The sequence below is a fragment of the Pan troglodytes genome, chromosome X, assembly GCF_028858775.2.
Source record: "Pan troglodytes isolate AG18354 chromosome X, NHGRI_mPanTro3-v2.0_pri, whole genome shotgun sequence".
NCBI lineage: Eukaryota > Metazoa > Chordata > Mammalia > Primates > Hominidae > Pan > Pan troglodytes.
In genome coordinates this window covers 120,740,437-120,765,979 of record NC_072421.2, presented here as the reverse complement: position 1 = coordinate 120,765,979, position 25,543 = coordinate 120,740,437, and the positions used below count along the sequence as shown (strand labels likewise).

The following is a 25,543-nucleotide window of genomic DNA, read 5'->3' as shown; positions in this document are numbered from 1 at the left end:
CACCTTTGCAACTCATTTACCTCTTAACCTGGATTTTTGACCTCTTGCCTGTCTGGATTCCTGGTACCCTGAGACAACAAGATATTACATTCATTTGTGGATACCATGCCTTAAGAAGGAAATTGGCAATTGGATTGCATCCACGGGAAGACAACCAGGATAGGGAGGGTCTAAGTACCTGGTCTTTGAAGAATGGCTGAAGGGAAGACTAAAGGAAGAGGTAATAGTTGTGTTTAACTGTTAAGAATGTAGGAGGCAGTATGTCAGTCAGAGAACAGTACATAGACTGTGGAACGTGGCAGACCCAGGTTGAAATCTGGTTTTATTACTTTGTAGCTGTGTGACCCTAGGAACTATCATTTAACCTTTCCATGCTTTGGTTTCCTCAGTTGTAAAGATGCAGGGATGTTACAAAGATTAAATGAGATAATCCATAAGCTCAGGGCCTAGTGCATAATAAGTGCTTAAGAAATGGCAGTTGCTCTTATCAAAATAAGAATAAAATGATAACAATAACAGATTTGTTGACATGTGTCATTGATTGGTATTGAGGTATGTGTGTGTGTGTGCGTGCGCACATGAGTGTGTGTGTAGAGAGGAAGAAAAGGGCGTAAGGAGTGGAGAGGAGAAAGGAGGAAAGGAGGCGAAGAAAGAGAAGGAAGATAGAGAAAGAGGGAGAGAGAGAGAGGTATTTTGTGCTTTATTTGGGAAAGTAGAACTGGGTGAATGGGATGAGGCTAGGCTATGTAAGTAGGTGGAGAATGACAACATGCAGAAAAGTGTGAGGCTGAAACTTTGCTTGTCTCTCAGTAGAGTTCAAATCTAGCCAGTTGAAACATTCATAATCCTCTGAGGACAGGCCCTTTTCTCCTTTTCTTGGGGAATCCCTTTACCTCTTAAGCCCTTTAGGACCTTCCAACATTTTCCCACCTTCCTAGCTATCTGACAACTCTTTAATCTTTTCACAGGGTTCTTGCTCTAATGAATGCATATTTCATTGGTGGATCTGGAAAGAGTTGTATTAAAAATTATTTTTTTCAGGCCTCTTAGATAAGTCACTCTTTCAGCAACAGTATTGTCAACTTCTCAGAGCTGAGATCTAATTCTGCTTCTTTTAAACCCCACCAGTGGCCTAGCACAAGCTAACACGGGAGAAAGCTTAATAATTGCTTGTTGACTGATGGGATAATTGTTACAACTGCCTATGTTCCTGTCACAACCTTCGAGAGAAAATAGAAAGATCTGTTAGAAGGCTGTTGACTTCCAGAGAGTTACTTGGGAACTGAGTAGGGAGTTTCAGGTTGAGAATGGGAGACAGCAGGAGTTTATTGAACACTGGCAAGAAGGTAGGGACTAGTTGCCTCAAAGGGCACCCAGAGCTATTATCTCATTATCTAAGCTGAGAGCCACAGCTGGGCCGGATTCTTTCATCTCTGTGGGCTGTGCCCATTGAAGCCAAGGAGAGTTGTCAGGTGCACGAGAGTCTGGCTGCAGTTCTCAAGTATGTTGCTGTTCTGGGGGAAATGTTAGCACCACAGAGAACTAGGTCACTTGCACCCAAAAGATAAGTCTAATAACTGGAAGAGATGGCCACCTCCCTGGCATGGTTTTAGGACTTTCTATGTAGGAAGGCATGTGGGAAAAGGACCTCACAAACTGGACTCATGGTGCCTGGAATCCCGGAATGAAAAAGCTACACCTTGGATTATGGTTCTGTATTCACAGAAGGCCTTTGCCTGAATAGAAATTTCTTCTTCCCTGGATGCACTAACCCATCAAGTTGTTAATAGCCATAGATAAATTAGCATGAATAAATTGGTCAGCTGAGCTGTTGTCACTAGCAGAGAAAGACTATTAATCAGTGGGAAGAAAATGCAGGACAGGGAAGTTTTTATGAAGGTGTAGAAGCAGGTTGAGACAGAGATGTTAAGGTTTTGCTCCTGCCAGGGAGGGCAGGTGTAAACATAATGCCATAGTAAGGAAAGAGGGTGTTAATAGGAGAGGGTACCGATAGGGCAGATAACACACTTAACCTCATAATTTTTTCAAAAACTGTTCTTTTATGTATATAGCACCAAGAAAGTAATTTTCAACTTTGTATTAATGAATCAAGGTAGGATTTTAGAAACTGACAAACTGCAAACCCCAAATCAGACTTTCGTCTGCAGACAGAAATAGAAGCAGAGTCAACAAAGCCCTGAATTCCACTCAATGTTTCATAATTTCAGAGAAAACTTTACCCTGGTTGTGCTACAATTCTTTTAAATGATCTCAAACGTTTAACCCATTTCTCAGCTCCCCACTCATCCCTGCCCTTATACAGTAGAGTCATATCATTTGTATATTTAGCTTATGAATGTAATTATAGGTGTTCTCTTCTGTTTCTCTTTCTGTTCTATCTCTCTTATATAATTTAAAATATTCTAAAATTATATTTTCTATTGTAATTTCTCCCTGTAATTTTTATTACTAAAGCAAGAGATGATCATTGCACAAAACAAGAAAATACAGAATACTGAATATTTTAAACAACTGTACCAAGTGATTGGTATGATTTATAAATTGGGCCTGCTTTCCCTCCCTTCCTCCCTTCCTTCCTTCCTTCCTTCTCTTCTTTCTCTTCCCTTCCTATCTTCTTTCTTCCCTTCCCATTCTCCCTCCTACCCATACCCACCCTTCCTTCCTTCTTTATTTTTCTTTCTTTCTTTCTCTCTTTCTTTCAGTCCAGTGTTGAAAAACAGACATAGGCTTATTCTTGATGAATCACTAAAGGAGGTTGGAAAACACTAAGTAGGCACACAGGCATGTGCTATGTACTAGGGGAGGCACAAAGTATAAATCTAGGGGCTAGCCAGTTGTTTATTATCACACTGGAGAGAAATGCTTGGGAAGGTATAGTATAGATCATAGCCAGTGAAATAACAGCAGAAGGCAGTTATATTCAATGCCAGATGAATGACACGGACAGAAGGGTTCTGTGGGTGTTTAGAGGTAGGCAAGATCTCTGCTCCTCAAAACTAAGTCTCCTCCTGTCCAGTCACCTCAGTAAACGGCATCACCATCTTACCATCTTACCCAATCTCTCAAGCCAAACACATAGTAATCATCCATGAATCCTTCCTCTCCTTCACATCCCACAGTCAATCTGTCCCCAAGTTCTGTCAATTCTGTCTCCAAAGTATACTTCAACTCCATCTCTTTTTCTCCATCTCCAGCTTAGTCCAAAGCTGCCATCATTTCTCATCTGGATGACCGCAATGGACTTTCAATTGGTTTCCCTTCTTTTTTACTTGCACCACACTCCATTCTCTACAGAAATGCAGATCATGTGACTTCCCTGCTCAGAATCCTCCAATGACTTCCCACTGCAATTAGAATAAAATTCATACTCCTCAGCATGGCTTCTGTTTATACTCTATGGCTATGATCTGGCTCTTGTCTACCTCTACAGTCTGCTCTCAGGCCACTTTCTACCTACTTGTTATCCTTTAGCCACACTGGACTTCTTTCAGTTCCTCAACCATACGACATGACCTTTGCACTTGCTATTTCTACTGCTTGAAACTATTTCCCTCTACTCTTCACATGCTGCCTCCTTCCAATCCTTTAGTTCTCAGCTTAAATGCCCCTTCTCAATGAGGCCATCACTGAACATCCTTTGGAAATTAAGCCCTATCCATTATTATCTGTCTATTTTTTTCCTTCATAGCACCTTATTTAAATGTGCAATTGTTTTATTTGTTAATTTACTTGGTTTTTGTCTATCTCCATCATTAGAATGTAGGTTTATAAAGCAGGAACCACATCTAACTATATCTATGTGGTTTTTATTGTAGCCTTAGCATCTATTGCATTAATGAATAATTGTGAGCTAGAGTGGTCAAGGAAGGCTACCTTGGGGAGGTAGAGTTTGAGGCGGGTTTTGAAAATTGGAAGAATGGACATGATTACCATATCAAGATGAAGGAGAGAATTCCAGGTAGTAGTAAAAGTACGATTGCTGAGGCAGGCATGGTTCTGGTGCATTTAGGCAGCAGTGGAAAATGGGAGCTTCCTACAATGGGAGGTTCTCATTGGGTAGCATAGGGAGAATGGGTTTGTTAGTTGGTTGAGGCATACTCATGCCAAATCTTGAAGAATAGACTGCTTTTTTCAATATGGGCAATAGAAAGCCATTGAAAATTTTGGAACAGGATCCTAGTACAGTAATGTAAGAAGGCTTTTCAAGGGGTAAATTAGTGTAAAAGTTTATGGGAAGTACTTCTTAAGCAGAGCGGATTAGTCCCACCAGCTAAATGGCTGCAGGGGAAAAATATAAAGTTACATGAGTCAGAAAGCTTTCTTTGACTCCAAGACCATAGACTTGTCCAAACTATTTAGTTAGACGATTAGAGAAAAGATGCAAGGGTAAGAAATAGATAGATGGTCTTTTCCTCCCGTTCTTCTAGTAGAGAGCTAATGAGCAGAGAAGGGTCACACTAGATGAGGATAAAATTCATTAATTGTGTCTTCTGCTTTTGAATAAATGAGAGGTACACTGTTGGTGGAACCAATATTTAGTTTTTAAAACGTTTCAGGAGAGAAGTTGCCTGACTTACAAAGTTCAGTTCTGAAAACGAAATTGATATGCACTAGATTACGCTGTATACAGTACATGTATACTGTTTGGACAAAATGAAATTTATTAAAATTTGGCAAATTATGAATTAGAATATTCAAGCTATTTTGTATCTCAGTCAGACAGGGCTCTACCTGAACACACAGTGTTCCTTCCTGGCCCTGCTGTTTGTTTGTTCTCTTTTCTCCTCTCCAAAGCCCCATCTCCCTTCTCTCTTGCAACCCACAACTTATCTATCTTTCAAGGCTAGCTTCTCTAGCAAGCTTTCTCTGAAAACTCTACTTTTCTGGAGTGCAACCTTTCCACAATTCTTAAAGTATTCAGAGTATACAGTGTAGCACTCAATTTGATGTTGTTCTGTGTTGTTCATGAATTGCTTTATAAGTATCTTTTTCTGTACACACCCCCTTGAAACCATATTATATATGTATGAATCACAGGATTGGAGACCACCATTGGGGGTTGATAATGGCTTGTAGAATGGATTGACTAATTAACTGATAATATATAAGTTAGGATTAGTAGCAAGATACAAAGTGTCAGTATCTGGTCAAATATCTCAAAAAAATCACAGAATCATGGAATATAACATTAAGAAGGAACACACCTTAGGTGAGGAGGCCGAGTCCAAGAGCATGTCAATGAGTTGGTCAAGGTCAACTTGTTAAGTGAGCTAGTTAGTGGCAGAGCTTGGACTAGACCTCTGGTCTTCTGCTTCAGGTTCATGAAATTTGATGACAGTTTGGAGGTAAGTACAATAGGGAAATACAGGCCTAAGTATTTGCTATTAAGATTTGATGATGCAGCAAAATGAGAGTAAAGTGAAGAGTGTTCTGGATTCCCAAGAGCAAAATGGCCGTTCAAGTTAAGTTACTTAGAAGGACCTCTTCTACAGGTACCCCTCAGGCAGATAAGCCTTTCATTTAATCCTTCTGAGTTTAAAAATTCTGAGTTAGAGAGAACCACCCCCAGCCTATAAATGGAACCACAGGCAAATGAGTGATAAAGTAACATTGTCTTCTGGAACGTCTTGGTGATAGAATCCCTTGGTTTTACCGAGGAACCCGTCAAAGACAACTGGGTGTTGGAGGAGCCTGATTAGATGAATTATGATGTGTGTGCTCTAGCAAATTAATCAGTAGACCTTACTGTATATTATTTAAGATCAGACTCTTAATTTCTGAGCCTGTTTTAATAGAGTGTATCCTCAATATATTGTCTCATTATTAGAGGAGACTGGGCATATTTAGAGTGGTATGGCCGTAGACTGTCTCACTATTTAAAACAAAACAAAACAAAACAAAAACAAAAACAAAAACAAAACAAAAAATCAATCCCCAAAGCCCAGTTTAGCTGTCTCACTCATTATTTCTATCAGATAATTGTTGAGGCCTGCTAAGCTGAAAACTTAATGTGATCTGATGGAATGAGTCCTGGAAGCAAGAGACATTGCTACCAGTCCCATTTTAGTGGTTAAACTGCTGTATGAAAAAGCACTTGGACTTTAGCTATCTCATCTATGAAATGGGGATAATTACAGTTTCTGACAGGATTAATTTTCCAAAACTTTCCAATTTAAGCCTCTCTCTACTTAGACTAAGCTGCTTTTACTTCATACATTTTAGACCAGATAAAATTTTTGATGGGGGAGGCGTTCTTTTTCAACAATGGTGACTCAATCAAGAGGTATTCCAAACTGCTTTTTCAGGGAGGGCCTACATAGCTTGAAAAATTAGGTTCTAAAATTACTATTACTTTTATTTTTTAATCTTAACCTTTGATTTATTTGGAATATTAAATACAATTTTAAAACAGAATTAGATTTTATTTATTGGAAGCAAAGGGCACATAAGCTGAGGAAGTTTGAACACAATTACATGAATATCTAAAGAGCAGAGCAGGTGCCTCTTCTTACCTCGTTCTGTGTCATAGAGGTACACAAACTTCTCCCACTTGTAATGACCCAGAAGACTCAGAATAGCGCCCTTCAAGGCTGGGCGCATCTGGATGACAAACTGCACATCTGCGTCAGTGGGGAAGCTAGGCGTAACAAAGGATGTGTGCAGGGCCCCACAGAAGGAGGTCAGGGTGTTCATTGACATCTGGTCATAGAATCCAAAGATGGCATACACCCCTCTCGAGAACTGGGAGCAGACTGCAATGAGAAAAAGAGAAAAAGATTCAATAGCTCCATGGTCCTTTGCTGCAGCTTGTAGGGTTAGAAATACAATGTACAATTAGGCCCCAAATTGCATACCTCAGAAGAAAGAAGCCCCTGAAAACCCAGTTACCCAACAGGAGAAGAGTAAGAAAGGGAAGAGAATTAATTTGATACAGGTACACATTCTCTATGTGCACAATGAGCTGGAAACTAAGAAAATGTGGGAAAAATAGAGGTGAAAGTTGTCTTACTCCCTTTCAAAACCCTCCCGGCTCATCTCCAAGGCATTCAGTGCTCTTGTACTTCCACTTTAGCTGCCCAGGGGCCTCTTAGTGTACTAATGCGTCCATCAAACTACAACTACAACTGTTTTTTGTACCACCCTTCATTCCTTTTTCTCATAGGTGACTGAGAATTTAGTAAGACTAGCTGCTAATATGTCTGCTAGGAAATGTGTTACCCTTCAGGTTACATAATGTCTTAGCCACAGTTATGTTATTATTAAAGCCCTTAATGTGGGCTATTAATTTAGATGATTTAAGGCTCTGGGCAGGCCATGGGAAGACTGTCCTTTCAGTGCTCATCGAGTCACAGGGGTTAGGTGGCTGCCTATCCTGCCCATGTGTAATTGGGAAAGTTCTATCTTGATCCTTTTGCATGTATCTTATAGACTCCACTAGCCCACATGTAGAATTTTCACACCCCCCTCACAGTTGTCACCTTTCCTTCATTTCAAAGTGGGCCACATTGCTGCCTCTTCTCTCTTCTGGCCCATAAGAGCTTAAAAAATGTGAACCAATTTTAATATTAGCTTCAGTAGAACATAATTAGCAAAGCAAATCAGCTACAACAACACTGTGGAGCATTCACAAACAAAGTGGAAATGATCTTTAGATTATCTGCACCACTGCTCACTTCCATTCATGCGAAGCAGACATAACAGGCATAATGTGGTGTGATTTAAGGGGTCCTGCATGGTCTCCCTTACCTACTAGAAAACCCTAAATACCACTGTTAAGTTTACTTCTTCAAGTGTTTAAAAGAAGTCTGTGGCCTGGGAGAGTGATTAAATAGAATCTTATTTAGCAGTTACTGTGGTAAGATAAATTAATGTCTGATTAGATGCAAGGATGAGTGGGAAATCAGATGGGTAAATTCTGATGGGGATGAGTGGGTCAGAGAAGAGAATGTGTATGGGGTCTGGAGTCCTCCCTGAGAGGAGAAACAGTGAAGACGTTGGGCACCAAAAATAAAGAAGGTATTGAAAGCATGAAGGCAAGTGGAAAACCAATTTAATTCATTTCTTGACCCTGTTGTGAGAGATAGAGTTCTCAGTGGATGTAGTATTTTGCTTTCCCTGCATTTGATTCGAATCTATGTTGATTAGAGCTGTTCTCTTTTTATCAACCAAAGTCATTAGCCATTGGCTTGAGGGTAGCATTTCAAAAGTGATTATCAGTCACTTAACCATCTCCATCATAGGAGACAATAGTCTTCAACTTGAAGAATTCTAAGTGACCCTCAGACACATGCACAGGAAACGTCTTTATATTAAAAGGAAAAATCCCGTCGCGGTGGCTCACGCCTGTAATCCCAGCACTTTGGGAGGCCAAGGCAGGCAGATCACGAGGTCAGGAGATCAAGACCACCCTGGCTGACACGGTGAAACCCCTTCTCTACTAAAAATACAAAAATTAGCCGGGCATGGTGGCGGGCACCTGTAGTCACAGCTACTCGGGAGGCTGAGGCAGGAGAATCGCTTGAACCCGGGAGGCAGAGGTTGCAGTGAGCCGAGATCGTGCCGCTGCACTCCAGCCTGGGTGACCGACAGAGTGAGACACCGTCTCAAAAATAAACAAATAAATAAATAAAAGGAAAAATCCAACTAGAGTGAATCTGGGGTACTTCATGACAAGAGCCAAAGGGAGTACAATACTCAGAAACAAAAGGGATGTCTTGATCATCACCAAGGGTGATGCTAAGAAAAGTCCCATTCTCAAATTAATCCTGTAAGTGGAGTTTTGCAATACCAAATCAAATCTTGGCCAGTGCACATAATGTTCTGTACAAAATTGACAATAATAATGATAACATCCAATAATAATGATAATAGCCATTGATAATAACAGCCATTAATAATGAGAATAGTATTTAGCCAGGCACTATACTAACTACTGTACAAATATTTTTTCATTTAATATTCTCATCAGCTTTATGAGGTATTGCTGTTATTCCTATTTAATACATAAAAATTCTGAGACCAAAAAAACTGTTCTAGCTATTAAGCAGAGGAGCCAGAATTTGAATCTGAGTGTGCCTGATCCAAAACTCACACTCACATGTACTCAAATCCAATAATGTTATTAAAAAGTAATCATTGCTCCACAAGAGATAGGGTTTCCAGGTTTAGCAAATAAAAACAAGATTTTCAATTAAATTTGAATTTCAGGTAAATAATTTTTTAGTATAAGTATGCCTCAAATTCATACATACACTAAAAACATAATTTGTTGTTTATCTGAAATTCAAATTTAACTGGGCATCCTGTATTTTATCTGTCAACCCTAGAAAGAACCTCTCCTTACTAATAATGGTCATGGGCTGGAAGACTAGAACAACCAATCATGGCCCTTCAACCAAAATGATTCAAAGGGTAGCTGGTAATTCTCAGATCCATACCAACTGGCAAAAGAAAAATTAGGATCCATGAATCCTATACAAAAATAGTCTCATGGGAAAATGCAACATATTTGCAGCAAGGAGAACTCCAACCTGACTAGATTATGGGCAATAATTGAGGGGGAATATAAACTTAAAAAGAAGGAAAACTATAGCCATGATCCACTTTCAGTTTCAAAAAGCTCTTGAAATAGTGGAAGGAAACAGAAGATAAGTGGCGAGGTTCTGGTTGATTAAAAAAAATCTTGTATTGCTCTTCTAATCATTGACCTTGAACTCGGGGTGCAGAATTAATTAATCATTGTTAGTTCATACACGGACTTTTAATATTTTATTTATTGCATTTATTTATTTATTTAGACTATAATGAACACCTATAAAGCCATTACCCAACCTGAGAACTATAACATTACTGGTAACTTACTTTTATCTATGTGGTCCTCCTCTAGTCCATCTCCCTGTATTGATAACACTCCTCCCTGCTACCCCTGCCCCAGGTAACTACTATCGTGAAATTTGTATTTATTATCACCTTGGTTTTAAAAAAATATACAAACACATACACCTAAACGATATATTATTATTTTTGCTTGTTTTAAAGCTTTATATCAAGGGAATCATATTGTATATGTGAAACCCAGACTTTGGTAAAACCTTATGAGTTGTCTCCAGGAAGGTGAACCCAGTGAAATCTTTAAGCCTGTATATTATGACAAGAAGAATGAGACAAAAGAAGAACTTATAAAAATGTGTAGGGAGCCTGTGTGAGAAAACCCACTGAAATTTAAAATTTCCAAACTAAGCATACAGCTCTGGTTGTGACTCAGACAAGGGACTCAGGAATATTTATAGATCAGTGGCAATCCTCAGGGAATAATATGCCACCGTGGTCCAAAAGGCAGATCCACTGTCTTTTGGTGGTGGACATCAATAAGAAGAGTTTTAGGTGAAAATCAGGAAACATTTGACTCCTTTCATATAAAACAGAAGTACAACTGTCCTGCAAATATTGACCCCTGTGCTCCACCCACTCCAACATAGACAGACATCAGTAGAAGGCCTGCGAAGGATTAGCCCAATGGGGAAGACAACTGCCATATGAGGACAGTGTTAATGGCCTCTGAAAGAAGCTGGGGCATGGGGGACCTGTGAAGGGCCTTTCACAGCAGATCCTAGGCCTGTTCCTGGCTGTCAAAAGTAGGGTTGAATGGAACACTGAGTTGACCCACCCACAACGTCTATGATTTTAGATTCTTAGAATGTTTGAGCTAGAAGGAACTTATTTTTTATTCACTTGTTTCTCAAGCATAGTTTTTAGTGGTGAAATCCTTTCTCCAAATGAAATTTTATATGGAAAAGTTTATTTTACAAATGAGACAGTGGAGCTCTTCTGATTGAACAGAGTTTCACTGGTCTGATGTCTCCCTATCATAAAGAAACTATGACACAAAGGGAGGGAGTGTCTTACACAAGGTCACACAGGAATTATTAACTAGTCTCTTAGAAAAGCTTTACTGGCATCTCCTCACCATCCCTTCTCCAGAGCTATCTTTTGCAGCGTGGGTCAGGATTCACCTGCATGAAAGTGACTTACCTTCAATGCCTAGCCCTCAGACAAGGTAGCATAGATGGCTCTACCAGGGGTTTCCCATGATTCATCTGCCAGCTGCTTCCCTCAGCTCCCTCCAGCCCCAATAACAGCAGTGAGAGCTGGTTGCAGATTGGTGATCTTTTGGGAGTCATGATTCTTTTGGGGGATGTCTGTTTCCTTTATCTGAATCCTTAATGAAGCACACCCATTTCTCTTTTTTTCTTTCTTCCTTTCTTTCTTTCTTTTTTTTTTTTTTTTGAGATGGAGTTTTGCTCTTGTCGCCCAGGCTGGAGTGCAATGGCCCGATCTCGGCTCACTGCAACCTCCGCCTCCCAGGTTCAAGCAATTCTCTTACCTCAGCCTCTCAAGTAGCTGGGAATACAGGCATGCGCCACCATGCCCGGCTAATTTTTGTATATTTAGTAGAGACGAGGTTTCTCCATGTTGGTCAGGCTGGTCTCGAACTCCCGACCTCAGGTGATCCACCTGCCTCAGCCTCCCAAAGTGCTGGGATTACAGGAGTGAGCCACCATGCCCAGCCTCACACCCATTTCTTTATCTCAGAAGACTCTCTGGTAAAATGGTGATGGAAGAAATATTTGTCTTGGCAATCTTATAAAGTCATGAAGTGCAGAGGGAAAGGCAGCAACTTCATAGACAGGCAGATCTTGGTTCCAATCATGGCTCTGCCAGTCATAAGCTGCGTAACTTTGCGCAAGTTATTTGACCTTTCTGAGCCTCAGTATAGGATGGTTATTACATAGGCAGGTTCTAAAGTTAGACCATATAGGTTGAAATCCTGTATCCTTTACTTATTAGGCAAGTTACTTAGTATCTCTGTGCCTCTGATAGAGTTTCTTCATCTGTAAAATTGGGATAATGACAATAACTGTTTCAGCATTGCTGTGAAAGTTAAAATACGTTCATTCATGGGCAGCACCTATAACAGTGCTTAGCATATAATAGACATTCAATGAATACTAGCTATTTATTCATTCATCAAATATTTATTGAGCGTCTACTATGTGTCAGGCACTGTTATAGATGTTGGGAGATACAGGAGTGAAAAAGATCCTGTCCTCTTGGGACTTACAGACTAGTGACGGGAAAATACAATAAATGAGACAAATAAATAAAATATGAAGTATATCAGCTTCACCTCTCTCTCTCTCTCTCTCTCTCTCTCTCTCTCTCTCTCTCTCGGTGTACTTTGCCCTCTGTTAGCTCTATTGTGTTATCCTCCCCACAGTAACCATTGCCCTCTATCTCATACCAAGCCCCAGGATATCACTTTCCGTCTCTTTCACTTTTCCTATCCATTTCTTCTTTCCTAGTCTCACTTCTGGGTGGTAATGGGTTAAAGAAACTCTGCCAATTTGGCTCAAGAAGATGCCATTGTCCTCTGTCTCTTCCCTCCCTATATAATGCCTTTGTGCTGGTGAAATGCTGTCCCTACCTGGGGCCTCTGTGCCTTCTCAGTGTGAAATAGCTTGGTTGTCTGCCTCCTAAGAGTGCCTGTCTCTGTATATTCCCAGTAACAAAATACCAATTTTTTTTCTCATTGAAGATGTCGTTTCTGACTACATTCTGGATTCCTGGGGACTCTAGTGTAGCTCCCCAGCTGCGTTCCCTTCAATGGTGAGTGGCAAGCAAGGCTGGAGCCAGCTGTCACGCTTTTATTTATAGTCCCCGAGTCTGTAGGGTCGAGACGGGTATTGTTAATGTACAGTGTGGCACCAAATTATACCACCCATATTCCAAAAGGCATCATTACAAAAATGTCAAACAACTTGATTACTTCAAAGTTCAGAATAACAATATTGCATATCATTTACAGAACACTTTTCATACCTTTTGAATCAAGGAGGAAAGAGGGAAACTGAAGTCTCTTGCTGATTTAATGATCGCATTTAAAGCAAGCAGGAAGACGAAAAATATAGCTATGAAGAAACTCATAGAGCTACATCACAACAAGGTTCTCCAGGTAATTCCTTCATAGTACAGTGAAGTCCAGTGGATCAAAGAAACTTAGAGCCAGGAGGGACCTTGAGAGATCATATAGTCTGGTGCTTTCTAAAGCTGTGGTATTAGTAATTGGTGGAGTTACCAGTGTAAGGAAATAAATAAATGTATGCTGTGTTTTATTGTGTGTGTTGGAGTAAGGTAGACAACTCGTGGTTTTTTTTTTTTTTTTTGAAAGACAGTCCTTTTCTCTATATAATTTCTACTCTTTAGTGCTATATGTAGTCTTTATTTTCTGAAATGATGATGTTGATGATAAATGATGATGATGTCTATCACATGGGAGATATATTTATATATCTATATCTCTTATGTGGGTAGATAAAATAATGACTCCCCAAAAGATGTCCATGTCTGAATCCCAAAGTCCCTGAATTAGGTTATACGGTAAAGGGAAATTAGGCTGTAGATGGGATTAAGGCTGCTAATCAATGGACCCTAAAATATCAAGAATATCCTGGATTATCTGGGTGGCCCAGTGTAATCACAAGCTTCTTTAAATGTGGAAGACAGAGGCAAAATGAGAGTCGGTATCAGAGTAATGTGACATGGGAAAGACTTGCCTGGCCATTGCTAGCTTGAAAAGTGGAAAGAGGCCACAAGCCAAGAAATATGGGTAGTCTCTAGAAGTTGAAAAAGACAAGAAAACAGGGTCTCCCTTAGGGCTTCCAGATAGGAACACAACCCTGCCGACACACTGGTTTTAGCCTGGTGAGACCTGTACCAGACTTCTGACCTACAGAACTGTATGATAATAATCTTGTGTCAATTTAAGCTATTAAGTTTGTGGTAATTTTTTACAGTAGTAAATATAAAGCTAATACATTTAACATAGCAAAATTAAAAGGTTGGTAACTCTCTGGATCAATGTGCACCTGCCCTACCTTTTTCCCCCTAAAATATTATTAATCTGATAAGTCCAAAAGGTTGGAAATGAATTATCTAGTCCAAATTCCCATTCAATACATGAGCCACCTTCTGTGAGGTCATATTGCCTCTCCTTGAATCCATCCAGTAACAAGGGAACTCACTACTTCCCTTGGAGGGCAGCTCTGACAGCTAGGGAGCTCGTCCTTAAATTGAACCTAATTTTACTCTTTGGGCCTCTTGAGTGCCACACTGTAGTCTCTCTATGCTGCCTTCTTCCTGTCAGGCTAAACATCTGCTAAGATTCCATTTCCTCCTAAATCCCTGCCACCTCCATCAACTATCATTCTAACTCCTTTATCACTATTACTAATGATGGGATAATAAAGATCTTGCAGTCTTCAGCTTCTGGAACCTAGTTTCTGTTCCAATCCCTCTACTGAACTGCTCTCTCAAGTTCGATGATGACTTCTTCACTGTCAAATCCCCCTCTATTCATAGACGTTGTTCGAATTGATTGCTGAGCCGCATTTGATATTGTTGGCTAAATCTTAGCCCTTGAAACTCTCCTCTCGGATTTCCAGTGCATTAAACTCTGCTGGCCCTACCTCTCTTACTCCTCCTTTTCAGTTTCCTCTGTGTCCACCTCCTCAATGAGGATGTGTTTCAAAGATTTTGTCCCTGGCCCTCTTTTCTCCTCACTTTAAATATGGTTTTTTAAAATTCAACAAATATTTATGGAAGACCTGCTATGTGCCGGGCAAGGGGATCTAATCTCACTACCTCCATGTGGATGACTTCTAACTAGATACCTGTAGCTTCAGCCACACTCCTGAGCTCCAGAGCCACATTTCTAACTGCCCATAAAACAGCCTCACCCAGAGGCCCTCAAGGCATCACGAACTCAGCATATTATTTCTCTACGTCTGTCCTCCACCTATGTGTCTGCTCCCGTTGTCCCTGTTTCTTCTAATGCATTGCTCTTGTTCCAGGAACCGAAGCTAAAGTCTTAAGGATCATGATTGCCTTTGTTCTCTCCCTCATTTCCCTATACCATTCTTTTGTAATGCTTCACCAATTCTGCCTCTAAGGTACGTGTATCTACCTCCTGTTCATTGTCAGTTCAAGTTATCATTCCTTTTCTCTTGACTGAGAGTAGTCTCTTAACTGGTCAGTTGCTTCCAGTCTTTTCCCAGACTATTGAATACTGCTATAAAATTACTGTTCCTTCTTTCTGTTTCAACTGATCAATCAAAATATACTCATCCCATCTCCTATTTCTGCAAGAACCTACTCTGTGTATGAATTGTTAATGGATTAATAAATGAATCTTTGTAAGTGGGTCAGTTCAGGGTTTTTCAACCTTGGCAATATTGACATTTTGGTCTGGATAATTCTTTGTCCAGGGGCTGTCCTGTGCATTGTAAGATGTTTTGCAACATCACTGACTTCTACCCTCTAAATGCCATGGGCACCACTCCTACTACCTGTTGTGACAACCCAAAATGCCTCAGAACATCATCAAATATCCCTCAGGAGGGCAACATAGCTCATCTCCCACATTGAGAACCAAAGGTTTACCTTATGAATTCCTCCTTACAAAGAGCAAAACCTTAATCCAATGAAAATGCATACATATCTAGAAAATCCCAAAGGAGTTACTTTAGCAGTAGAAACTTAAAAAGGGTGGATATTCTGGACTCTTCCAAGCCTACCATACAGGCAGCTATCTTCCTGATCCTGCCCTTTAATGAGTTATTTGTGTTTAGCCTGGGGATGTAGGAGAGGGGAAATTAGATAGAGGATGGATATGGTGGGGTGAGTATAGGGTAGCAGTCAGCTCATACCTTCCCTGGGCTCATATAAATCATGATCCCTCCCCAATGCCCTTTGGTCTTGTGTCCTGGTAACCACAGTGGGTCCTTTTAGGTTTCAGAGTCAGAACAGTGTGTCAGCCCCATTCTCCAGCTGATGATTGCGTGGTTTAATTACCATCTTGGGGTTAATTCCTTTGAACATTTTGTTCAGCTCTCAAGAGCATACTGCCTTCTGAAAGTCTAACTAGTTATTTTTGCAATTACATGGCATGTATCTAAATGCTGGCAAAGAAAACACTTATTATCAACATTTGATCCTACTTGAATGTAACTGCTAGCAAATGCAGGCATTAATATATGAACACATGTATTTTGGAAAATTCATTTTGCACATGTAAATGTAAATCATCCTTCCATAGCAATGTCAGAGATGACGGGAAAGGTGTTGAAATGGGTTGGGCTAAGAGGGTGCTTTTTAGGCCCTTTTATATCGAGATAATATGGTTAAGCATTGGGACTCAGGAGTCAGGCGTGGGCTTTAATTTTTTGCTTATTCATTCATTAAATAAATTTCAGGTTCCTAGCGTGTGGCAGTGTCTGGGTGCTGAAATATGGTGGTGAGCAAAACAGACAAGATCTCTGCCTTCATGGTGCTTACAGTCTAGTACTGGCAGTAAATATGATAAATATGAATCAAATAATCATACCAATGTGTGATTATCACGTTCTAACTATGAAGAGGAGAATGTGTAGGATGCTGTGACTTCATGATAAGGTGGTTTTAATTTAGATTAGGCGAGGGAAAGGTTATCTGTGGACAAAGCATTTGAACTGACACCTGATGTTAGAAGAGCACCCTATGCAAAGAGACTAGCATGTGACAAGGCCCTGAAATGCATTTGATGCATTTGAGGCACTGAAAGAAGACTAGCCTGGCTGGAACATGGCCAGTGAGGAAGAGGATAATGCAAGTTGAATCTGGTAGAGGAGGCAGGAACCAACCGTGGAGGACCTTGTTAGATGTTGGTAAGGAATTTGTATTTTTATGCCAAGGACTATGGGAGGAAATATTAGAATAATTTTGATCATGGGTATAGCATAAACTGATTTATATTTTTAAAAGACTTTTCTTGCTGCTGTATGAAGAGTAGATTTAAGGGAACATCAACGAAAGTAGGGAACACCTTTGAAATGTTATTACTATAGTCTAGGTGAGAGACAATAGTGGTTTGAATTGTGTTGTGGCACTGAAGGTAAAGAGTTTTGGAGTTTTTTTTTAAGGTCAAGTTATTGGTTAAATAGACTTGGGCTAGTTACTTAGATGCTCCAAGCTTCATTTCCATATCTATAACAATTGGTATAATAGTACCTACTCCATAGTATTATTGTATGGATTAAATGAATATGTGTAAAGTGCTTATGACTTTCATATAGTCTGTGCTCAATTGATAAGTGATATATGTTATTCATATTATTTTAAAAATTATTTCTCAGTGTGTTTGCACTGAGATGGGTTTTTATACAGTTCAGCCCCTAATTGGCTATCTGACCTTGGGCCGGTCACTTCCCTGGGCTTCAGGTCTGTCATTTGTAACCCAGCAATGCTAACACCTGCTCTGCCCACCTCACAGGTTCGTGCAGAGAATAAATGGAAGTAATAGCTAAATTTCTCCTTTTAAAAATTACAAAAGTCCCTGAGTATCAATGAGTAAGTAGTATTGGTACTTGGCTTCCAGTAATCATCATCCACATAACAAATCAATCCACAGAATTGTCATTCTTTACAGCCTGTCTCTGTCATCCACATATCTCCATCAATCATCTAAAGTAGTCAGGGGCTTGTCTTGACTTGCAACTCATTTTACATGGGGTTTAGCAGGACTCTTAATTGAAAAAATAATTGATCCAGTAATCCAGTCACAGTCAATGAAACAATTTTTAAAGCTGTGCAGGAAAGTGATGAACTCTTATGATGTCTTTGAATCAGCCCTAAGGTTTGTCATGGACAGATAAGAGCTACAAGTTTGATATCACATCATATAGTATTTGAAAGCCATTTTCTTTGATTTTGCAGCCCATGCTGAGCAGGGAGAGGGTGAGATGGGTCCCCAAACAAAAATTATTCTCAAAAATGAACTAATAATTGTCTGTTTTATTTTCTGTAGGCTTAAAATATTTCATAATTAAAGCCAAAACCATATATAAGTAATAAAATCTTTAGATCCATCATCAGTGAAGAAGACATGCCTTTATTTCCCACTTTGTTTGGATTCCTTAGCATCACATTCTTAATGTTGTGATGGCCTCAGTCACCTCCTCCATCTTCCTAAAAAATGCAACAATCCCCTCTATAGCTTAATTGGCAGGTGGGTCCATCCCCTCTTGAATACTTCTGATGACAGTGAACTCACTACTCTTCAAAACAGTGCATTCTACTTTGGGATGGCTCTAATTATTAGAAATTTCTTAATATACTGACTGCAAATCTACCTCCTTGTAACTTTCACCACCTGAGGATTATTTTTTTTTTGTCTGAAGTATGCAGAAACAATCTACTTCATCTTCAAATGACAGGCTTTCAAACATCTGACAATATGCATCCCACCTGTCTATGACTTCTTTTTTTCAGCCTATCGCCAACTGTTCTTCAGAGATCCCAGGCTCTTCACCACTCTGGCCATCCTTCTCTGGATGTGTTCCAGTTTGTCAAATGTCACCCTTAAAGTTTGGTGTCCAGGATTGAGCACCACACTGTGAGTAAGGTTGAACCCCTCCAGAAGACAGGGAACTGATACCCCTCCCCACCCCCCAATTCTGGACTAGAAAACACATATCTGTCAGTGCTGCTGAGTATGGCATGGCTTTTTAAAAAATAAAACAAAACAAAATAAAACAAAACAAAACCAGAACAACAAACAAACAGCTCACCATAGATTTCCATGGAAACCACTCCTACTTTGTGGTCTTGAAATTATATCCCAGGTATATTAAGAAACTTCTGCCAAACCAGGCTTCCCCCAACCTTGGATATGTGCTGTTGATTTTTTGTACCTAAATATAGACTTTTGCTTTTTAAAAACGTCCTAATGGTTTTGACTCGGCCTCTAGGGATCATTTTTAATCTTGATTTGTTTAACAAGTTTATTAGATGTCGCTCCCAGTTATGCATCATCTGCAATTCGGTCAGTCTGCTTCGGGTAGTATAATCCAAGTTATTGACAAAAATGCTGAAGAGGACAGGGCCAAGGACAAAATTATTGGGCATGCTACTTTATTCTTCACCCCTATACCTTTCAGGATGACAATAACTAGATAATAAATAGTCTGGCTAAAGTTCTTCAGTATGCTCCAAATATATTATATCTTTAACACATTCACAGTTTAGGCAATATGAATGATTCTTAACACTGACTTTGGTTCTTCACACACATTCACCGGCCTAAATCTTGGGTAAAAAATAACTGGAACAATTTTCTTCTCTCCTGGGTTTTATCATCTCTGACCATGTATCTTTACCATTTATCATCAAGTTTTATGAAAAGGAAGTAAAAAAAAAGAAAAGGATGCTGAGAGGAGAGAGGATGATCAAACAGGGAAGTACCTCTTTGGTGAAGAATGAGCCACCAGAAGAATTGGGAAACTCCTGTTTTCTACAGAATAACTCAAGCAGTGTGTTATTACCTAAGATCAAAATGCTGATTCATTGCTGTTTGTTGTTAGGAAGCAAATGGCCTACCCATTTTACAGGTGGAAAAATTGAATTAATATCCGACCCTAGGGTTCATGGTCTTCAGCATCCATATCTGCTAGAAGACTTTAAAGCAATTGTAAGCAGCATTATGAAATTTCCCAAATGCAATCCTGATGGACAGCAACTCTTGAAAAGCCATCTTCACAATACCCAGGATTGGTGTACTCAAAACAGTTCACCTTTTTGCTGCATTAAAAATTCATACAACCTCAGTTCCTTCAAATATGTCTCAATAGCCTGAAGAGCAAAAAAACCTATTTTCCATCAAGGAAAAAAAAGGCAAGTTAAAGTAAAAGGCATTTCTTCTAACTTGAATTCAACCAGTTGGATTTTTAAAAGTAATTGCCCAATCGTGGTTTGGGAGGTTGTTCTGGCTCTGTGTAAAACTTTGTGCCAAGGAGGTCCACGCTGAGATGTCCATCTGACAAGCATAGGGTGTACATTCAGGCAAACCTCAGTGGCCCTTGCAGGATGCTTCAGGGTTGCACTGCTCTCTATTTGAAAGCTGCTTTGATTGGGAACAGACGGTCTAGCTCGAATCTAAGAACAAAGCCCTCTGTAACCAGCTCCCACAAATCCCCTACACCCCTTTGTCCTAAAAGAAGAAGGACAACCCTTTGAAGGCAGGCATTTTAGGTCTTGGGGCTAATCTAGAAAAAGATCCAGCTTTTTAACAAGGGCACCAGTGAGAGAAAGGTACTTGCTCAAAATGTGTGTCTCATGTCTGTTAACTGTCTAGACCTGTCTTGTCTAGTTTGATAACCACTAGCCACATGTGACTACACTTTTCTCAGTTACACTAGTCATATTTCAAGTGCTCCATAGCCACGTGCAGCTAGTGGACAGTGCAACATGTAATTGTCCATTATCACAGACAATGCTAGGTGAGTAGGACCTGTTAAAGTTGCCTCCTGTGCCTACCCACCTAAATGTTTTAGATTCTAATCCAACCAGTATTTATTAGTTACTAACTGTTTTAGGCATTGTACTAGCAACTTTCATACTTTTTTTGGAGGGGAGGAGGGCATTGTTTAATGACTAATGGAAACTTCCTATTTGTAGGCAGAGTAGATAGTGGCCTTGTAGTGTGGTTTGAGGGTCCCTAGAAAGATGTCCCATCTTCAGTTTCTCTTCTCCATTGACTACCACAAGGTTTGAAACATCCACCTTTTTTTGGCTAGCATGGCAAAATTCCCTATTAAATTACAAATGTGGTCTGGAAGGGAAACATGCGGTCAGTATTTCTCATGACTACTTCAGTATGGATTGGTTTGTCAGATTAGTTCTGACGAGAACCAGGCACTGAGGAAACAGGACACAGGTCAGATAAAATTTTGAGGGCCGTTAGTGACAGTCAGGGAAGATCTGAGTCTTTTAGTTGTCCTCTAGGAGAATGACTCTCCAGTTGGGGATACCTCTGCATGGGGACCTTTTGGCATTTGAACGCAGAGACAAAGGGGAGGGATAAAGTTGCTAACAACAAACCCTGTCAACACCGCCATTTGCCAAGCATACATTCTGATATTCACTCTGTGTTTTGATCAGATGTGTATGTTCAATCAGCCTCTAATGTATGTGTATCAATTTGGTAGATATTTTAAATTAAACATTTATTGAACAGCATCAAGTACTGTGCCAGATGCTGGAGATATACAGAGTTCTACTCTCAAGTTCCCTTTCATATGACCTCCTGCTAGGGAACTCATAACTGGTCCAGTGACAGCATGACCACACCTTTCTTATCCATTTATCTTTTCTCCCTGAATGTTGCCTAGAACCCACCTTCATCACTTTAACCCAGTGCCTGTTTTTTCAACCTCCATTCTGATTTGTTCCAGGCCAGAGTCTATGATCGATAAGAGAAAAAAAAAGAATAAAGGAAAACGAATCTTTCTTCCCTTTTCCTACAATGTTTGCAAATTGCAGGGTACAACCCATTAGTGGCTTATGAAATCAATGTAGTGAGTCATGACCTAGCATTAAAAATAAATGAAATAGCCTAGAAAAATGCCAAGGTGCATCTTTGTAGTAAAGGTACGTATTGTTTCATTGTTTCATGAAACATATGTTTTGGGTTTTAAATACATGCATATGTGTTATGGGTCATAAAATAAAATGTATTTCTTTACTACCTTATGCTACTGTAGTTCCATGCCCTGTCCCAAGCCTAGTACTGGTTTGATCTACAACATTTGTGTCCTCACTGTTTATCACTTCCTGCAGAGGACCCATCTCATTCTTTTTCCTGTTCTCACAATCCATCCCTCCTCCCTAGGCCCTCTGAGCCTCCATCTGAACTCATCCCCACCAGCCAGCTGGAGTCACATTGAATTGCCAACACCTGGGGATGGAAGCTGATGGGATTTCTGCTCCCACTGTCTCAGATGGGAGTGCTTAGGGAACATGTGTTACTAAACTTTTGAGTTGGGAAGGTGAACGCATCTTCCCACAGAAACATGAGCATGCAATAGAGTTAGGTTCAGTGCTGTAAAACCGTTCAGTTGTACCCTGGGTCTTATGTGCTTTAACAAGCAGCTCTGGTATTTAAGGCCACCTGTAGGCCAGCCAGATTACACATCTTTTAGAACTCAATCCATTTGCAAGGTGGGAAGAGAAACCACTGGTGCAGAACATCATTCAAATTAATTCCTACTTTAGCCTTTTGCAGCAACACGGAACAGCTGAGTCCTTTTGCATGGACCTTGCAGATGCTCCTTCAGTGGCTTGAAAGTAAAACTGTGTCTCCCAAAGCACCTAACTTGCTCCATGGAGTGGAATCTGACTAAAAATAGCTAGAAATAGCTACAATTAAGTAAACACATGCAACTCTTAGAATGTAGTTTCATCTGCAGACGGAATAAGTAGCCCCTCTAGCACTTTGCTGCTCAGTCATGTATTAACTTGTAACTTTTATGTGCTACTGATGAATACATCTGACCACATCAGAGTGGTCCATTTGCTCCAAGAGAAAGAGGATTCGGGCTCTGTAATTCTCTTTGTGTGATGTCACGCAAAATTAAAGGCTTTGTATTTTCAGGTAACAATGGTATTGCCTGAGAGAAGCTGTATACTCAGTTATAAAAACACTCAAGTAAGTCCTCAGAGGTTGGCCAAGGACATGTGAGTGAGGTAACTGAGCACACTCTGTCTTATTTTAGATATTGGAACGCAGTGACTGGGCCCTAAGCTCTCCATTGCCTTTCAGATATAGTCCAAACTCTTCAGTCTGGAATTTACATTAAGAAAACATGAAGCACAGAATCTGTACATAATAGGTGTTCAATAAACAGTAGGTATTTGTTTTCTACCCCATGGCTCTCTATATTTAGGACTTAGGGTCTAACTAAAATTGTCTTCCACAGGTCTCCTGTAGGAACTTTCTGCCCTAGACTAGTGGTCTTTCTATGCCTCAGATACTTCTTATTCATTCCTGCTACTGAGCATTTTCTCATGCTGTGTCCCCATCCTGGAATGCCATTCTCTAAATCTCTGCCATTCCAATTCTTGCCTGCCTTTCAAAACCTGGCTGATACTCCCTGCTCTGTGGAGCATTTGGTGCCTGCCTCATCCCCCAAGAAATCTATTATTACTGTGACTGCCAGCAGCACTTGGCCTGAAGCCCCCATTTTGGCATTTGATCATAGCATGCCTGGACTGAGTTGTGGCCTGCTTGCCTCATGTGTGTAAATGTGAACTTCATCAATGACTGAGAAGCTTTTGAAGGCCCAGGAAACAGGTGTTCTGTTACTTTTGTGTCAGACTCAGTATAATTTGGCTCATACTGTAAGCATTTAGCGAGCTGATGACATAAATTTGTTCTGAGATGATGAATTCTCTAGTTCTATTTCGTAAGTCACTGCTGATAATCTGTGACCTTCATTTCACCTTTTTTTTTAGCTCTGTCTCCTCTCTAGCATACTGGCAATAAAAGTATTTGCATACCCTAAAGAGATGTTTTGTGGATTAGCCATAATGAGTATAAAACATGTAAAAATATGAAGATCTGTGGGAACCCTATTATTATAGGAATAATAATAATTACAGTTGTACTTGGTTAAGTGCTCCAAAATTCATATAGAAGATGCCTTCTCTGGGGGGAAAAGCAGCCAACTGTACCACCAATTAGTTAATTATGAGTATTTAATTTTATTTTATTGCTTGTGATTTTTGTTTCTGTGCACAACTAGGACCTAGTTGCCTCTTTGCCTTTTAAATGGAATCACTGATGAAGTTGGTTAAGATTAATCTTCAGTATGGGGCCTAGGCTCCACAAAGCAATGCTGCAGACCCAGTGACTCTATGACTGTCTTGCTCTCTTTCACCCTTAAAGCTCCTACTTTGGCTACTTTTCTTTCTCTTGTTGGTTTTCATCTGTGTTTAAGAAAGAGTCCCAGCTCCAGATTGGTGTGGTATGGGTGGCACTAAACATAAGTGCCAGCCAGGCAGCAATGATATTTGAGGGTAAACGAAGTGCAGAGTCCTTTGGCAGGTGCCTGGGAGAGACATAAAGGAAATAAAATGTGTGTTTCTTTAGTTATGAAAGGGTCTTTTGGTCTGTTGAGCCCGGAGAAAACTAAGAGAGGCCCCTGGAAAGGCTGAAGAAACGTCCTGTGTGGAAAGCAGATGAACTTAATTTATTCAGGATGACTTAATGTACTCCTGGTTGGAGGCAAAGAGATGACCTCTAGATAGTTTCACCTTCACTAAGAATCTTCAACTGTAAGACATTTTAATGAAGGTATTTTTTGAAACTCGTTCTGTGTCCCTCTTTTTCATTTTTTTTTTTAATGTATCTGGCCACCGGAATCACTCTACACAATGGATTTCTATAAAGTGTTCTGAGATTTCCAAGTCAAAATTCTTGTGTGCATGATTAATATTTTCTCTGAGTAAAGCATGTGAATATATTTGGTGCAAAAATAATTGAACAATAACACAATTTCCCTTCTCTTTCATCTATCCAGTTAATACAGAAAAGTATTATCAATGTGCTGTCACTCATTAAACAAATATTTCTGTGTCTGGCCATCAAAATTAGAAATCAGAAAGAAGAATGTGTTTTTTTTAATGTATTGTGTTTCATGTTCATCAGTTGCCAAGCACCAACTCTCCCGTTTTTCTGGAGGTTGGATTGCTGTATGCTTATGTATTATGAGGTTTTTATTGTGCTTTTTCTCTGAAGATCTTAACATGAGCAGCTTTGGAAGGATTACAGGGAATATATTTTAAAAGACATTTTGAGTTCCACAAAGCATTCCTTTTCATGAGTACTACATTTACTTTCAAAGTTTTGTGTATCCCTCCAAAAGTGGACAAAGTAAATAGAGAGTCACTTCCTTTCTTACCCAGTCCTGCCCTGCCCCTCCCCTTTTCTGAGGATACTACAAAGTCAAGCAGCCTGTGCCTTTGAGGTACTGTGGATCCAGTTGGTGATCTCTGGCTTTCAGGAGAAGAAGTGATTGTTACAGGATCTGCTACACAATGAGGAGGTGTTATTGGGAATTGCATTATTTTCCTACATTGTTTTTGTACACTGTTCCGAATTTTAGATTTTATTATTTTTGCCTTTTCCCTCTTTTTTTTATTGCTTCCAATTTCTGATTATGTATTCAGCACACACTACAGGGTACCAATTTAATTTTATTGAACCATTTAAAGGGCAAATAAACCTTTGTTTTTATAAAGAGAAGATAAAGGACCAATTATCCTGGCCCTCAATGCATATGTGCTATTTGAGCTTACGATCCAGTTATTCGTCTTTAGAAGAGATTTTGTCATTTGCACCCTCTTGCCTTATTGCCTGATATATTGTTGCTATGACATAACACATTTACCCGTGGATACCTTAGCTCTTAAAGAACAGAGTTATTATTTTATTATATCTCCTTATATATGTGTTAAGGACCCATTAAGAGTGGGCCAACCGCTGAGGTGGAATATTCCACTCCCCTGAAATGGTCTGATCTCAATATGTTGCCACAAGGTATAAAATGATCAGATACATGTTGTAGTTGGATTGCTACCCAGTCAATTTCAG

The 25,543-nt window shown here is 39.8% G+C and overlaps 1 protein-coding gene across 7 annotated transcripts in view; it reads right to left on the bottom strand.

Moving 5' to 3' along the window:
* The window catches only part of GRIA3 (glutamate ionotropic receptor AMPA type subunit 3), a 307,537-nt gene that overhangs the window by 230,939 nt on the left and 51,055 nt on the right, over positions 1-25,543 (bottom strand). For all 7 annotated transcript variants that reach the window (XR_010154884.1, XM_054676683.2, XM_063804853.1 and 4 more), the window contains one exon: positions 6,534-6,773. Coding sequence is in view for 6 of the 7 variants with exons in the window: in XM_054676683.2 (XP_054532658.1) it covers positions 6,534-6,773 (240 nt within the window). In the remaining variant the exon portion in view is untranslated. The remainder of the gene's footprint in view (positions 1-6,533; positions 6,774-25,543) is intronic.